Below are 17,647 nucleotides of genomic sequence, written 5' to 3'. Positions count from 1 at the left end.
CCTTCTATTGATTAAGACTGCAGTAGAATGTTATTTGCAATCTTACGGCATAATGCAAATCAGGAGGTAGCTGTCATGGTTTCAGAAGACAAATTGCCGCTATCTTAGACAATTCATAGACCTCTTCCCTTCTTGTTGCTATTAATTCACAGTTAATGCATGTCTTAAAAGTCTTAGTTTCTTAAATCAGTCAATGGCACTGTATTCAACTCAAAACTGGGTGTTAGCCATAGTCTACATGTCCCTGCATTATAATGTGTATTAAACTGACCATTCCATCTATAATCAGTTCAGAACTATATATTATATAATTGGATAACACAACTTCAAAAAAGTTCATGAAATTAAAAATAGATGCCTCCAGCAACCTGCATAAATGTTCCCAGGAAAGACAGGCCTCCCCCACCAGGCACAGATCCAGAGGTGCCCACCATATAGAACATTTTAAGTCTCAGCTCAGTTTTGTGTTCTTGATTTCCACAAGCTAAACATATGGCTGGAACAAGTCCACTGCTTAGAAACCTGTGCAAGTAACTGCAGCTAAAGATCAGTTTTAAGATTGTAACGAACACAAGAACAAAACCCAGAAGACACTTTGCTCCTCTGTTGAGCTGCAAACCCATCATTATGCCCTTCATGGGAGAACCAGAGGGAAGGACAAAAATCTCCATTTAAAGGACTGAAACACTCTGCCAACTTGAGAAACCTTCAGAAAAAGAGCAAATCTTTCCTTAATTCTAAGCAATTTCTCAGTTACAACAATTAGAAAACAAGCGCAACGCTTCTCAAAACACATACCAGCAATATTTAACATTATCAGAATATTCTCCAGCAAGAACAGACCCTAAAGAAAGGGTCTTTAAGTGGTCTTTAGTGGTTGTGAAGTTGTAAGACATAAGGTAAGATCTCTGAACGGAAGAAACAAGTCTGAATAATAGTGGACAGTAGAACAGTAATAAATTCAGACAAAAGTTACAGTCATTCTGTGTGTAGAAAAAAAGTGTTCAATCTACCATCATCTGTTTGCCATTGCACAGGATTAAAAACTGTCCGCTGCCTGATCTGTTCCAGCTAAGTCAATTGATTAGAATTGTGTTCATCTTCCCATTTAACTTAGAAAGTTTAAAAGTGGCAGGTTTGCTTTTCCATTATTTATATCAGAGCTTAATAAAATACATGGAAGGAAACACCAGTAGAACTGTTGACCAAAAATGATCTTGCAAAGTGATAGCAAAGTCCATAAAAAATATTGCCTTGTAAAAAATATGGAGGAGGTTAAGATTTCAAAGAAATCAAAGATAATTCAGTACACTTCATTTGGCTAGACATGAACATCAATAGCAGTACATTATTACTGGCATACCTTGCTATGTAGGGAAATTATCTGGTCCTCCTACAAATGGATTTCTGTTCAAATATTATATTTCACTCTCCTGGAATTTTGGGAAATTAATCTCAACCTGTTCTTGACGAATATAAACGCTTAGTACAGAGCAAATGTGAGTAGTAAATAAATAAGGATACAAATTCCTAAAGAGTTAAATTGTGCTCTGGTTGTTTACAACTTCATAAGAGGCATTTGGCACCCTAAAATACGTCTGCAATCATTGCTGTTTTCTTTTCCCCCCTTTGCCTTGAAAAGGCAAACCAGTTATTTTAGATTTCTGAGTATGAAGAAGTCCTTCCTTTTTTGAAGATAACACAATCACCTCACTTACTTCATTGTGCTTGAAATCTAAAAGACAGGTAGAAAATGTTACTTACCTTAAAAAGTCTTAAAATGTTTGCGACCATAATGGACACTGAACTTGCTGCAGCACCTATCACACCTGATATCTTGTCTGGCTTAGTGAAAATAGGTGGGTCACCATTAGCACACTTCACGTCTGAACCATCTTTTTCTATCAACGCTTGCACAAATGTTAAGGACTGCTCCAATGCATAAGTGTCTCTGGAACACGTATCAAGGATCCGGACACCTAAGGTGATATTGGCAAGAAGATCAGGGTCCTTGTTAATCTGATCAACTGCATACAGCATTGCCTCCAGTCTGTGGATCCCTTTCTCCTTCTTGAGCTCCCCACAAGGCACCCCTCTATCCCCTTTTGCATGGACGGGGAACAGTCCTCCCAAGATGATGTCCCCATCCAGTCGGATGGAGTGGGCATATTCCTGGCCATGAGTTCTTTGCACCAGGGTGAGTATCCAGTAGAATTTGGCTGTTAACAGGAAAACACAATGGCAGGAAACTAGTCGTTTTCCTTCATATACCATTTTCTCTGAAGACGTTGTTGCTCTCCAGTATCCAGATCTTCTTCTTGCTAAAGGATGAGGTTGACCATTTGAAGCTGCACTTTCTGGAGGCTACCATCAGTGCCCAGTAAATAATACAGAACCATGCGGTAGGTAGAAAAAGGATCTCAGCAGAAGTACATAAAATGTGTTTTACAAAAGATGTCCACAGATGCCATAGGTCAATCAGCTTTTCTGAGAGGTGGCTTTCAATTGCTTTCAGTTGATGGCAGAGTGTAGGGTTGTATGTCTGGTCCTGGTGCTAAGAGGAGGTTAGTAGCTTATGTCTGCATTTTGCCCTACAGCTGAGGTACTTCTGGGGAAAGAAAAAAAGAAAAAGAAAAGGAAAAAAAAAAGAGAAATACCATTTAGTTCAGCAGTTTTACACATGTCACACTGTATTTACTTTTGAATATGAGTTACATAGCCTAGGCTTTACTTTCTATATTCTTTAAGAGCGTAATTCTTGGCCTTCTGTGAATTTGAACACCTGGCTGCACTGTACTACAAGCAGGGAAATTGATGACACAAACAGAGCAAAAGCTCTGTTTGGGAACAAAACTTATCCTGGTGTTCAGATTCCAAACAGTAATTCTTATTTACCTTCGCATTGCATGACATCCTGAAACAGATTTGATCTGTAGCACATTTTTTTTTCTAGTTTGCTGTATCATTCTGTTCCTGCCTACAGAAGTGCAATAACTACTTACACTCGCACTCACAGTGAGGTTCCATTTATGACAATGGAGTAATCAGAGTTCCTGAATTTAAGTAGGCTCTTCAGGCACTGCAGTACAAGCATATTCAATCCATTCATTTAGATATTAAACTGATTATTTCTCCAGTGGAATTCATTTCTTTTCTGGGTTTACTATATATCTAAAATGACTTTCAGATAATTTCTAACACTGAATTACTTCTATGAAAAGGTAACTGGTTTCTTAAGCAAAAAGAGCACAACGTATTCTGTTAGGAAACCAGCTGAATATCCAGTATTCCCTTTCCAACATTTTACTTGAGTTGAGGTCCGACATTAACAAGGTCTCTAGTATCTGCTTGGATTTGGACCATAATAAACGGGAGCAATATTGTGTTCCTGCTGACATATGGGGAAGTCCCACTGATTTTAACGAGATCGGGATTTCAGCCTACATACCTAAACACTTGACTGTTATAAATATCTCCAAATTGCCCCCACTAATTCATATTTTAATATTTAACAAAACTACATATGCCTGAAGAAATTTTTAGGCCTCTGAGGACAGAGGTAATTCATTTTACCTGATACTAGATAGGTACACTGTGGGCAACGGCATCTGAGCCAGCCTCTCAGCATCTGTTATAGCCTAGAGAGAGAGAGAGTAGCAGACATCCGAGGTTACAACTTACCTAATGCTTTTCTTTTTTAAAGCTTTATTCATTATGAAATTAATCACATTGAACAAGTGCCTACCTCACTGCCTATACAGAAAATCCCTGCAAGAGACTCATCTGTAGACATATATACTTCATCCCTAGTGATCTAGCTGGTTCCTACCAAACATATTATCAATCAAAAGACAGTTACAGACAATGTTAGAAGACAGTTATAGACAACTATACTGTTTTTCAAAGATATTTTTAATTATTTCCTACAAAAAATGTTATATATTATGTAGTAACAGGACTCAATGTTGTTTGATAACACTTTAAATTGACCATCCTATTGTTGCATGTTCCCCCCCCAGTTATACTACTAAGTTCACAAAAGCTGAAGAAGAGTTTTTAAATAGTGTTTTAAATAGAGTTTTAAATATTTGAAGACCTGAGAAAAATATTCACAATGGAAAGTTTGTTACTGAATGTAAAGGTATCTCACTGTGATTTAGTAAGAGCAACAACTTGAAAATGAAACATGTTTAGTGGGTGTGAATAAAATCAATTGGGAACAGCAGCACACAAGACTTACAGTGCTTCTTAACATTTTGTTTTCCTTGAATTTGGTTTAGGCTTAAATCTAAATTAAACAAAGTGTGTGCCATTGTTCTCCTTTGACTCCTTCTGGGCACATAGCTTACAAAGCTTTCTGGGCTTCAGCCCCATGAGCCAAACTCTGGCTCAATCACAAATGGAGGAACTTGACTAATGTCACTGTGTGAGTTGATACAGCCCTGTGGGATGTTTCTTAAATGGCCCACGATATAGAGAAAAGATTGCAGGAACTATTAACTAGACACAATCATCTATTGTCTTGATTGCCTCAACAGAAAAACACGCTAAGTGTTAAAAATAGTAAAGAGTAAAAGTTGTGGCTACACCTATAATAGAGACAGAGGCAATTTCCTTTCTGGTTCCACAGTGAATAACCAACTCGTTAGTCTATGCATGTATGTACAACCCAGACAGGGAGCAGTTCTCTGAGGGAAGATAGGACTATTCTTATTTAACATTGTACAGAGAACAAGAAAGCAACACTGCAAAAGTGAAAATTTTCATGATGGAAAGAAACGCTGCTTTTTCTCTTTCTCAGCCTCAGGTCAATTCCTTATAGCCAAAGAATGCCAAGAAATTAAAGTGACTGTCAGTCTTTGTACAAACAAATAATGATGAATTCAGCTATTGCAACCCAAATTCCAACAACAACAGAGAAGCTATAGTGAGCCTGATATCCTCAGTCCAATACCTTATCTGGAGCTGACTGAAAGTCCAATGAATTGATAATCAGCATGTTCAACATTATAGTCCACATAAGCATAAACTGCTCTGCCTCAGCTTGCATGTTTTCCTGAAAAAATATGTTCTGTGATGCAAGTGGCCACAGCTTGTCTATAAAACAGAAATAAAATTTTAAAGTGCTCTTTTTAAAAATTTAATACCTTTTAGTCTTTTTTTATGTTACCTAAGAAATAAAAGCTACTATTACATGGCCTAATTTATTCCTGCCACAATGCTTTTCTTATACTGATTAATATTACCTTTTACAGAATGTTGTAAGCCTGTGTAGCTAAGCAGAAAGCATCTGATCTAAATGGATTCCATTTTTATCAATGAATTTTAGTGAAAAAGCATAGTTCTCCGGGCTATAAAGCCTGAATGAACTTTCCTCATACGCAGAGATTTCATTTGAAGTAAAATGCTGTCCTTTTCCAATTGACCATAGAAGTATGAATTAATGCAAATATGTTCTCGATTTGTCAGGTTCCCAACTGTAGTAGCTGGTGTTCACCAGACACAGGACTTCAGAGAAGAAATTCGTACATTTCCTCAGCACAGTCCAAGAGTAAGTGCCCCACGAAGCCTCTCTTCCAGTCACTTTCGAATACATGTGTCTCTTGGGTTTAATTCATTAAAAGTATCTGGCATTATCAGAACATGCTGCTATTTTGAAAGCCAGTATTTCAGCACAAACCTCCACTTGTTCTGCTAGAATATCTATTTATTTTTAAACCTAAGGAGGCGGGGTACTGCAAGACAGGGGACATGGAAACTTCTGCATGTAATGTCTGGTTCTGAAATTACTTCCTTCATATAATCATCCAGCTTTATCAAATGGTTGGATACTTTGGTACCATGTTGTCAGAGTCAACAGCCTGAACTAGTCACTATTCCAACAAAGACTCATCGCACCGAGAGTTAGGCTCATTATGGGAGTTCTTTATGTTCATGGAAAGGTCTAAAAACCAAGGCGAGCGTGACAGATAAATACTGGCAATGTCTCTTACTTTGGTAACAAGCTTCCTGAAAGAGCTGCCTTCTGCTGGCACTGAAGTTGTGCCTGAAATCATACAGAGAGATTCAATATGTTCACCTGGAAATATTGCTTAAACAAATAAATCTCACAGTTACAGACCGCTGCAGGAGCAAGGAGCACTCTCCACAGCAGAATGGGAAAACATGTTCCCTCATCTCCTTGGAACACATTTTAACTGACATTGCCAGCCAGACACACAAGGCCTTTAGCGAAGGACAAAAAAAAGTGTTTAAAAGTATTAAAAAGGTATTTAGTCAGGGAAAAAAACATCTGAGAAAAAGTGTTAGTAATTTTGTTTGAGGCCAAAAAAATCATTTGTCATTGCGTTGGAAGCATGGTTGGAACTGCACTAAAATAAAATAAAATAAAACCAATATCCTGTGAACTAGAAAGGGAAGAATTTTAGGGTGAAAACCCATTTCTAATTTCACAAAATGTCAGATTGCCCAGTCAATGCAAAACTGATCTGCTTTTACTGAATGAAAACCAAATAACAGCATCTCCCGTTATGAAGTTCTCAGATGGAAAAAAAATAATAATAAAAAAGGCAAAAAATGCGATTATTTTTACTTTTTACTATTGATATGTTACTTCGGAACTATCAAATAAGAATGATCTTGCTAACATTCATTTTAGTGGCCACAAAAGTTGCCTCTTTCTTCTGCACAGCATTCAGCAATGACCAAAGAGCTGAACTCCACACGAAGCAGGTAAATAACTGCCACCTGCATACACTAAGCTGACACATAGGGAAGATTAATGGGTTTTGCTGACAACAAAAAGGAACTTGGAATTTTGGCCTTGACTTCACAACTTCTAACTTGCAGGAGAATTCTTCACTGATGTGAGTAGTCTTATCTACCTCAGCTCTTCTGTAATGGCTTGCTGTGCCCCTGCCACAGAGGTAACCTTTAGACAATAATAAGGACTTCAAGGAGAATCAACCTCAGTACCTTGCTCAAAGAAACTATTTCTTCCGAGGGCACCGTGAGAGAAACGTCTCCACTCAGCCTGATCAGACCCTTTTCAAATATCCAGGAACACCTGCCTCCACTTTCTACCCCGCATATATCCATTTTCCAAACAAGCTACCTTCCCAAAAACCAGCACAGGTCCTTTTCCCAGGGTGAGACTAGTAGGAGCTTACAGGTTTTGAGAAGGAAACAGCATAAGATATTTTCCTCTGTCCTTGCCTGGTCTCACAGCGGAATAAACTCCATCAACATTAACACCTTTAGAGCCGGTTTCACCTCTGGTCTGGCAAGTGATGATCAAGATTTCCCCATGCAGCCCAGGAGAGCTCTTTCTCTTGGTTTTGTTTCCATTTTGCCCTCTTCCCACCAGGCTTCAGCTCCCCAGCCGGCACAGCTGGATTCAGAGCCGCCGAGGACAGCGCAGCCCAGCGCCTAGAAACGCGCCCGAGCAAGCATATCGTCCCGGGTCATCCTGCAGGAAAGCACACCCGTGCCTGCACCCATGTCCGAGCGGACGCGGCCCCCGGGCGCCCAGATCGCGGTGAGCTCCGCACAGCACTCCGCGCTCCACACCTCGCGCTCTCCGAGAGCCTCACCCCGCACACCGCACCGTGCGCACCCAGCCCAGCACTCCCACCGCACCCCGCGCATCCCGGCCAGCACTCCGCACCGCATCCCGTGTAACCTGCCCAGCAACTCTGTGCCGCGCTCCACGCTCTGCCCTCTCCCCCATTCCGGTTCTGGCGGCACTGCCGGGAGCAAGCGGCCGGCCACCCACCGGCTTTCCGTGCGGCTCCTCCGTGCTTTCCCGGCTGCCTCTCAGCTTCTAACGCATCCCGGCACCTTTCTCGGGCCGCGGAAGGGCTGGCGCAGCCCGGCCGGCCCCACCCGGTGGAGGGGCCCGGGGAGCGCCCCGGGGCTGGGCGAGCCGGTTCCCCCCACGCAACTCCCCTACCATCTCCCATCACCGCGGTGTTCCTCCCATGAAGTGAGCCCCCTATTGTTCTCCGCTTTACTTAGCCGAGATTTCCCCCCCTCCCTTTTCCCAGGCTCATCCGTACCCCAGCTGGCGCCTGTTGTTAAGGGATTCCGGCATTGCCTTGGCGAGGCTTTCACCGGGGCCTCTCTCCTTCCAGCCACCGGCCGCGGGACGGGTTTCAGGTACCGCACCCGGGGTTCCGCCGGCTGGAGCTGAGGCCTCGGAGGTCGCTCCCTCCGAGTCTGGGTCCCTAGCCAGGAGCTCTGCACCCGCGGCAGCGGTGGGGCAAAGCCAAGCATCGCCGCCTTTTATTTACAGCCGTCCGTGAGTCAGTCCTCCCCTCGCATCAGCTGGTCAGCTTTAATGCGCCTCTCTTCCCCCTCAATGAAAACCTAAGTCCCTGGTCACAGAAGTCAGAAGCTGGCGAACTCCAAAATGCCAACGCTGGATTTGCAAGCACTTTGGGTCACTGATAGATTTTTATCACTTGAGTTGTGTTGAGGTTTGTTTTGTTTTGGAGGTTTTGGGTTTTTTTTTAAGCCATGTTATACATTCACCTGCCAACACTTGGGATTCCCGCAACAAACACATGCCGGCGCTGGGGGATGTTGCTCCACGTCGGGACCTCTAACCCCCGCCGCGGCCCCTTGCTTCCTTTCCAGGGGGAGAGAGCCCGGCGAGGAGCCTTCTTCCTCTTCCCACCCGGGGTCTCCCCGCAGAGCCGAGGGAGCGGAGCCCACCCAAGAAGCGGGGCGGGTGGGCAGCAGCTCGTCTGTCCCCGGAGCCGAGGAGCCGAGAAGGAAGCAGACAGCGGAGGTCAGGGCTGGCCCCGTCCCCCCCGAGGGACAGGAGCCCCCTCTTCCCTCCCTGCTCGCGAAACGTGAGCAGGGCGGCGGGGAAACCCCTGTACCCCCACCCCCACCCCTGGGTGGCAGAGGACCCAGTTAAGGAGGGAACGAGAGATCTCACCGTTCGGGAGAACCGATGGTCTCCCTTGTGACGGCATCGTGCCCGGGATCCCCTTCATTTAGAGCTGATCGGGAGAGGATATCGACGATAAAAATAGTAAATAATTAAAGCAAAAAGACAAAAGCCACGGCGCCACGAAGCAGGCAGAGGGGATTGCCTAGCTCAGAAACGTTAACTGAGGCAAAACTTGCATTATTTGTGGGCTCCTCTCTCCTTAAAATAAGAAGTAACGGCGACATACACTCATACACAAATACCTTGATCGGAGATAGTTGCATATCCACATCACTGTAGAGGTCACTGGAACTGGTGCTCGGCGCCCATCGGGAGTAGCATGAGGTAATTTCTGGACAGCCCTCGTCTCAAATAGCTTTCCCCGGTAGCGTCAGCGTCAGCAAGAGCTCGGAGCTCTGCCTGGGACAGGTATCCAGGAGAGCGGCTTCAGTAGCGCTGTATAACGCTGTGATAAGCCGAGCGGAGCCGAACCTGCTCCGCTGCGTCTGACTTACCCCTCCTCCCTCCCTTAAAAAAAAAAAAAAAAAAAAAAAACAAACAAAAAAAAAAAAAAAAAAAAAAAAACACAAAAAAAACCCAGAAAATCCCACCCAACTTTTGGGGCCGGTGGCCCAGCCCCTTGGCGATACACACCCTCTGCCACCCCGCCGCTCAACTGCAGCTGCGGACACACGCACCGGCCGGGTCGCGCCGTTCACAGCTCTATACGAAAACGCCCCCCGGCCCGGCCCGGCCCGGCCCCTCCGTGGCAGGAGCCCCGCGGCTCGGCGTGCCCGGCCGCCGGCGCGAGCGGCTCGGCGCTGCTAGCGCTCACAGCGGCTCCGGCGGCGCGGGCGGGCGGGGGGCGGTGCCGCACTTGTAGCTGTTCGTGGTGCTGAAGGCGGCGGCGACCCCGTGACGGCGCGGCTCGGCGCGGTGATCCCCGGCTCGGCACAGCACGGCGCGGCACCATGTGAACCCCCAGCCGGCCGCGGGCTGAGGTCCCGCTCCCGCCGGCCTGGCCTGGCCTGGCCGGGGCGCCGTGCCGGCCGAACGTTTGCGGGATTTCTGAGCAGAGGAACCCAGTAAGGGCTGAGGCGGTCGCGGTGCGGGAGCGGGAGCAAGGAGGGGGCAAGGACGGGGGCACAGGAGGGAACGGGGGCTGTTTAGTCCGGCCTCCCCCAGGGTGCGGGGCCTCCATCTCCATCCCGCCTTCCGAAGGCGAGAGAGTGGTGTCCTCCCATCACTGGATCGGTAACACAGGGGAGCTTTCCCGACGCTTTTTGTCCCGTCCCCGGTTTCCGCTCGCAGCGCGGATGCCGGGTGGAGGAGTTCCCGGTTTTCCCCAGGCACCAGGTAGGTTTCAGCAGCGGGAGCAGGGGCCACCCCGACGGCTGAGGGACATGGCCGGGAGTACTTTGCTGGAACAGTCTGGAAGTTTGCTCCTCCCCTCAGAGGTGCTGCCCACCCCAGGACCATGACCTGTTTGCACATGGGTGCTACGGGGCGCTCCGCTCCAGAGCCCCTCGCAGCCGGGTGGGAGCGCCCGGGCCGACCCCGCAGAGCGCGGAGCCCGGTGCCCTCCCTGCCAGGACAGCCACGCAGCCTCGGTGAGAAGGTTCCACCTCGAGGGCGCTGCCCGCAACTGCACCCGCGGCGCCGGGCTCTGGCGGCTCAGCTCGGCCCCGGTTCCCGGAGCAGGAGAGGGCTCCAGGCTCCAGGGTCTGAGCAAGACGACCGGTTCGTCAGGCTCCTGACCTTAACTTTTCCACCTCCCCGTTTCAGATTACTCTGGGCTACTTTCCTTAATAACAAATTCTTTCTTTGTTTTGCCCAGAGTTTTCTTACTTATTTAGAATATTGCTGCTGGTAAGTGGAAGAATTCCAAGCATGCTCTAATACACCCAACCAGTGCTTCCTTCCATGGTATTTTTTGTTATATGGTACTGCTTGGATTGATGTGTTAAAGGTCTGCCCCAGGCAAGCTGTGAGACTCAGACAATATCTGCTGAGTCTCTCAAGCCTAAAACTTCTGTTATGGAGAAGATCTTTTACTACTGGAAGATGGCACTGGGAAAACTGCCAGGTCTTAGACAGAATATATTAAGTCATGCTTGCATTTTTTTACTTTTTTTTCCTCAGAACCTTTCATGAAAGAAGACTGAGGAGCTGTGGTTTCAGTGACCTTATAGAAATGTGGAATATAGTCACATAGGTAAAATTCTAATGTTCAATCATGAGCAAAATTCCATTTTAAAGCAGAGATCCTCCTTAACCCCCATCAGGAAAGTAAGCCATGCATGAATTATAAGTAGTGTTGGATAGACCAATGCCCAACTTCATTTACTCTCTGCAGCTCCAGCAGCTTAACAGAAAGTTCAGCAAAGCAAAGCCAACTGACATTCTGAGGGCACAGCTGATGCTTGAACTTTTGTGTAAATCTTGCAGTTGGAGATGCAGACTGGGGTCGAAAGATTATAATAAGGAGATCTCCAATGTGTTTCCAGCTCAACCACCGATCTGAATGTGATCTGTTGCCTTGCCCTATCTATCTCTCCTAGTCACATCTTCTCTACAGCACTGTTCTGGGGGCATTGGGACTACATCTTATTACACACGTTTACAGTGAATAGCACAATGACTTAGGTGGGAGTATGATAAATAAATCTGCAACCGAATAGATGTGTACAGTGTTTTAATTAAATGCAGAGAAAATAAATGGGGAAGAGGGGGGAGGAAAGATGGAGAAAATAGAAGAATGAGAAGCTTTACATGAAAATGGTCATTCGGTGAGGGTAGATGACACAACAGAAAGGCAAAACACATCCATCATTCTTTGAGTAGGATTCATTCTAATTCAAGCCCAACAGCAGCTAATGTCAGGTTGTACAGAAGACTAATGTCAGTACTGGTGACAACTGCTACCTGTACAGCTAACTCAGGAGGGAAAAAATCCAGTTCTGGAGGCCAAGCTGTCATGAAGCAATTAAATGGCTCTTTTTCAAGTGAGAAGTCCCAATTCTCATAGGAAGCATCTTATGCATTAGGAGACTGGCATAGTCCAAGTAAAGGCCATACCATGTCAGGACCATGTGGACATAGCCCGAGTTTTAATTACTGCCTAAAATAAATGCTTGCTCTAAACATTGCTTTAAATCCAAGTGAAACCAAATGAACCAGGCCATCTCTGTGCCCTTATTTCTCGCACACAGAAGACATTGAACCTCCATGTATCCAGTGATTTTGGCAGAACAGCTTGTGTTCCAACAGTGCTATTCCATTACCACACTCACCAGTACAGTTTGTCGTGACATTCAAAAGGGGCTTAATTTTTTATAACTTTAAAATAGTGATAAGTAAGACACTCTGAGTTCTGGGTGGGTGGTTTTGTTGCTATTTAAGTGACAGAAACATGACTTTTGGAGTTATTTAAACACAGGAATTAAACCTATTAAGACAATAAAACCATTTGAATAATCCTTTTCTGGCACAGGTTTGCTGATTAATAGCCATCAAGGAATATGAAGCCATGAAGTCAGTGATTTCCGTTAAAGTGATAGTGAATATTGGGTTCTGAGTCGTGTTTCAGAACTTGTGTGAACTTCTCTAAGGCTAATATTTCTTTATAAAAATGTATTTTAATCTCTTTATAAAATGTATTGCATGGTGAAAAAATAAAAGGGGGAGAAAGGCATTTCACAGAGTAACTGACAAAAAGTGTTATCTGGAGGCCAAAGAAAGTATGCAACCATCTGTAAAATAGAACATACCTTTAAAAGGCTCCAACTGTGACTTATTTCAAATAAACTTTTCAGCAGTGAAGAGGAAATGTAAAAGCTTAAACTATAAAAGGAAAGATAGCCATCATGTAGCAAAGGTAGCATGGTTTCCAGGGAAGATATTTTCAGAATCAGAATATTTTTAGTACCTAATTTCCAAATGTGTCTAACAAATTCCAATATGTTAGAAGATTTTAGCAGTTGGAAACCATCCCTCTGCCGGAAGGAGCAGCACAAGAACACTGTTCTGTAAAGGGCTTTTGAATCTCTTATTCAGGAGGCAACAGGATCTGGCTGCACCGCAGGGTAGGCCGATACAGCAGGCAGGGCAGCGTGCTCCAGAAGGGACACAGTCCCACAGGAGCCAAAATACTGCTGGAGAAGAGCAGATCTGATGGCAGCAGCCAGGGTCAGGACATCCCAGTGATTGCTAGCCAAGCTGCAGCAGTGAGGCAAGTCTGAGGTCAGGCCAGGAAATCAAGCTGGAGGATCAGGATCTTCATCAGAGGGATATAGGGCAAGGCACAGACATGGCTGCTCAGGAAGGGCAAAGGAGTGTCAGAGCTTAAAAAAACTTTTGGGTGATGCTAGGAGGCCCAAATGAGGTTTCTTACAGCTCTCTCACGAAGCTGTCTCCTGAGCAGCCTAACCCAAGGTCACAGCCTGCTCCATGTCAGAGCTGGCCTTGAGAGCAGGCTGCCAGACATACAGCAGCAGGATAGGGCTCCTGGCCCTTACTTATACACTGGTCAAAGTCTGTGTCATATTCTTTTACATTTCCTTTCTCTGCACAGAGCTAGAGGATGACAGTGACACATCTGTCCTGAACACTGTCATAAAACTTGATAAATTTTCTGAACTCACAGTGTAAGAGTATGCCTCTCAATCTGATTGAAATCTGAAGGAGACCTATCTGGAAGTTAGAAATGGGGGACACATACTAAATTTAAGTGAAGGATATAGTATACTTATGAATCAAAGACAGTGTTTCCAAAACACAAGTGGATGATGAGCCTGCAAAATCCTCTCCCACACAAGTTGAAACATTGAAGTCAGCACAGACAGTTGTGAAGCAACATACTATTTGGTAAAGGAAAGAGAGAATCAATCCTAATTAACTAAAAATTACAACACCCACAAAGGAAGTTATGCATTCTCATACCTTGTCATGTTTTAGGCCCAGCCAGTAACTTAGAACCATGCAGCTGCTTGCTCACTCTCCCTGTTCTTCCTCCTCCCACTCCCAGAGGGATTGGGAGGAGAATCGAAAGAGTGTAATTCCCACAGGTTGAGATAAGAACAGTCCAGTAACTAAGGTATAACACAAACCACTACTGGTGCCACCAATAATAATAATGATAGGGGAAATAAGGGGAAGAGAATACAACCACTCACCACCCATCGACTGATACCCAGCCTGACTGAGCAGTGATCTAACCCTAATGTGTAACTGCCCCAGTTTATATACTGGACATGACGTGCTGTGGTATGGAATACCTCTTTGGCTAGTTTGGGTCAGGTGTCCTGTCTCTGCTTCCTGCTGGCTTCCCCTCCTCCCTGGCAGAGCATGAGACTTAGAAATTCTTTGGTCAGACTAAACATTACTGAGCAGCAACTAAAAACATCGGTGTTATCAGCGCTGTTCCCAGGCTGAAAGTCAAAAACACAGCACTGCACCACCTACTAAGAAGGAGAAAAATGATTGCTACTGCTGAAACCAGGACAGTATCCACCCCTTATTCCATACCATTCACGTCATGCTCAGATCACACATTTTCAATATACCATCACTCTTATCCCATATATATATATATAGATAGATATATACACATATGTACATACACAGAGAGAGGGAGATCATTCCTTAGTGCATGGACCAATCCCTATAAAGCTACTGAGTTTATCCAGTCCATGATTTTGGGCTCCATCTCTTGCAACAGTCTTTCAGAGCAGGAGAAACGGTGTGCAGTGTTGGATTGTTACCTGCTGATGACAGTGCAGAACTTGGCTGGTCACTGCTGAGCTTGTCTGGTTTTGGCAAAGTTCATTCTTCTGGGATGATGATCGCAGGGAAGTCAGGGCCAGTCACTGGTGACCTGAAGACATCTAGTTGGTGGACTATATCAGTGCTACATAGCAGGCAATAGCATACAGTTGAGTTCATTGGCTGTTTTCCCCTAAAATCAAATCCCCTTGAGGTACACATCAGACTTCCCCGTCTTCCCATATTACCCACCAAGTATATCTGGGTTCCTGAGCAAAAGCAATCCCATTAGTGGGTTTGCCTTTACCTAAAGCAGGAATAACCCAGACTGTCTTCCCCAGCAAACTCCTTATGTGCACCACAGGAACTTTATCCTCCTCTACAGTATGTAAAAGTTCTGCTTGGGCTAGGCCTGTCCTGTTGGCAGATCCTCTGATGTCGGCCAATCGGGTGGCCTTTGGTAAGTGTGTATCCCAGTGTTTGAAAGTCCCACCACCCATTGCTCTCAGTGTATTTTTTAACAGCCCACTGTACCATTCAATTTTCCCAGAAGCTGGTGCATGGTAGGGGATGTGATATACCCACTTAGTGCCATGCTCTTTGGCCCAAGTGTCTATAAGGTTGTTCCAGAAATGAGTCCCATTGTCTAACTAACTGAATTCTCTCTGGTGTGCCATGTTGCCACAAGATTTGTTTCTCAAGGCCCAGGATAGTGTTCTGGGAAGTGGCATGGGGCACAGCATATGTTTCCAGCCATCCGGTGGTTGCTTCTACCATGGTAAGCACAGGACATACCTTTATAATGGGCACAGTCTCCATTAGCATGTCCTTTAGTATAATGACTGTGTGGTTTTATATCTGTATTTCATGAACTATCTATATAGGTACTAAACTTTGCAGCTTCTGAAAGTCTTTCATTTTATCCTTCACTAAAGGAAAAATGAAGCCATGTTTAAGAGTGCCCTTTCATTCTAAGTCACTTTACAAAAACTGATAAGAAGCTATATATAGTGATTACTTCAGCAGCCTTTGAAATGCTGACATCTTTGAGGTGAGGTACAAAAAAAGTTTATAAATCAGAAGCTAAAGCCACATTACCTTTTCAACATATGACGCATAACCTTTCCTCTTGAACGACAGCAGACGGACACAGCTATTTTCCATGAGAAAAAATCTTGCATTTATTTACCCTTCCTTATAAGTTATTTGCATACAATGTCATTTGCCAGACAAGTGGAGCTGATCATGTACTGCCCTGCTCCAGCCACTTTGTAGGCTGTTGGCAAAGTCCTTTCAGGTTAGCAATGTATGGAAATAGCTAATCCTCAGGACTGGTATTTCCATAATTTTTGTGGACTAAGAGTGCAAAATGACCAGTGTACTCAAGGCTTGATATAAGGTAAATTCAATTCTACTTTTAATACTGCCTATTAGACAGCAGAAAACAAACTATTAATCCATAGTCTAAAGCTCAAGGCATTACACTGCAAAGCCAGACATTTATTTTCATGGCTTGTTGCAGAAGCAGTAGAATAACAGCTCTAGGAATCATCAAAATCATGAACGAAGGCCCGCTTGAAGTAAAATATGCTTTGCTTAAATGTGATTGCAAGTTTAAAACATTGCAAGACCCACCCTCAAGCAGCTTTAAACAGCGAGAGCATTTTGAAAAGGCTCTGAGAATTCCCCTAGAACTATGACATTCATACTGTGTCCATACTAGCAGCAGGTATATGTCCAGCCTCTCATTTACCCTGAAGTTATTCTCTGAGTGGATAAGTAAACTGACAAGAATGATGTTAAGTAGATTAAGGTGTACCTCATGTGCCCAGACCCATAACTTCAGAGTAAACAGGTGAATGTGCCCCATTAGCTGCTCCTGAAACTGTTAAGAATCATGTAAGTATACTGTTATGTTCTTAGTTGGAAAACATTAAAAATGAAGATGAATTTTCTTGGTCAAAATACACAGGTCTTCAAGATAGATTCTCAAATATCTAAAATGTAAACTCCTGTATTTAAAATCATCCTCTAGGCTCCCTGTGTAAATGCAAAATATGGAAATTGAAAGAAACAGCTACTTTCCAGGCAGTGAGTCATCTGATATTACCATAGATGTCTAAATAGAACATGTAAATCATGCCTGAGCAGTGTCTTTTTCTCTCCATAGACTATAAAAAGAGTCTAGACAACTGGCTTAGATGTAAATGTCTGTGTTGTAGCTGATCAAAGGGAGGTGAGATATATCCACCACTGGAGCATGGGAAGATGCTGACAGTAAAGATAACAGGCCAAGAATGGGTTCTGAGAGCACACACCACCAATTCATGACTAGTTTTAATCCTCAGTATGTCTGTTCTGGTCTTTGGTAATACTGCAGCACTAATGATTCCTCCCTTTTCCCTTTCTCTCCTTACAGTAAGTTGCTGACAAATATTCAAAATGGTCTTAACAAGTTGATCAACTGCATACCAAGCATTTAGAAGTGAAAATTTTAGAAAAAGTATATTTTGATTTATCAAGAAGTTACATATTTAAAAGGAAATAATTCTGAAAATTTTTCCTAAAAAAATCATGTAATCGTACAAAATTAAGCAATCATTTTAATTAACTGCCAGTGAGGAAAGGAATGGTCATGGTTGGGCTTTTTCCTGCTTGACTTTTACATGAACAAGATGCAATTGAGCTGCTGCTCAAGATTCGCATATGATGACTTTTTACAACCATATGGCACTTTGCGGGGGAGTTCACATTAACATTTCAGCTTGGATCATGAGCACACTTTTGAAGTAAACCTCCTAGTCCTCCCCACTTACTGTGTGCTTTGGTTAATGTAACAGAGCAGTCTTGGGGCTCATTGACTGGATTCCTCTCAGGACAAGCTAGAAGTTGAAGCTGCAATCCAGGAGTATGCCTACAGTATCACAACCACAACAGATCAAACTA

At 44.2% G+C, this 17,647-nt stretch overlaps 1 protein-coding gene across 8 annotated transcripts in view; it reads right to left on the bottom strand.

Moving 5' to 3' along the window:
- GRM8 (glutamate metabotropic receptor 8) overlaps positions 1 to 9,436 on the bottom strand; it is a 339,445-nt gene extending 330,009 nt beyond the window's left edge. For 2 of the 8 annotated variants that reach the window (XM_061372932.1, XM_061372933.1), the window contains exons 1-2: positions 9,202 to 9,436; positions 1,765 to 2,608 (exon numbers count right to left, since the gene is read on the bottom strand). In XM_061372932.1, the coding sequence (XP_061228916.1) occupies positions 1,765 to 2,274 (510 nt within the window). In that variant the 5' untranslated portion in view covers positions 2,275 to 2,608; positions 9,202 to 9,436. Of the gene's footprint in view, positions 1 to 1,764; positions 2,609 to 5,993; positions 6,047 to 7,774; positions 7,998 to 8,057; positions 8,667 to 8,944; positions 9,141 to 9,201 lie in introns of those variants that run through there. The other 6 variants (XM_061372937.1, XM_061372936.1, XM_061372938.1 and 3 more) reach the window with 6 other exon arrangements.
- Between the last annotated feature and the right edge of the window lie 8,211 nt (positions 9,437 to 17,647).

The sequence above is a fragment of the Neopsephotus bourkii genome, unplaced genomic scaffold, assembly GCF_033783945.1.
Source record: "Neopsephotus bourkii isolate Nb327-2 ecotype Australia unplaced genomic scaffold, CSIRO-AGI_Nbou_v1 NB_1624, whole genome shotgun sequence".
Lineage (NCBI taxonomy): Eukaryota > Metazoa > Chordata > Aves > Psittaciformes > Psittacidae > Neopsephotus > Neopsephotus bourkii.
The sequence above is the reverse complement of the archived record's forward strand: the minus strand, read 5'-3'. Positions and strand labels throughout refer to the sequence as shown.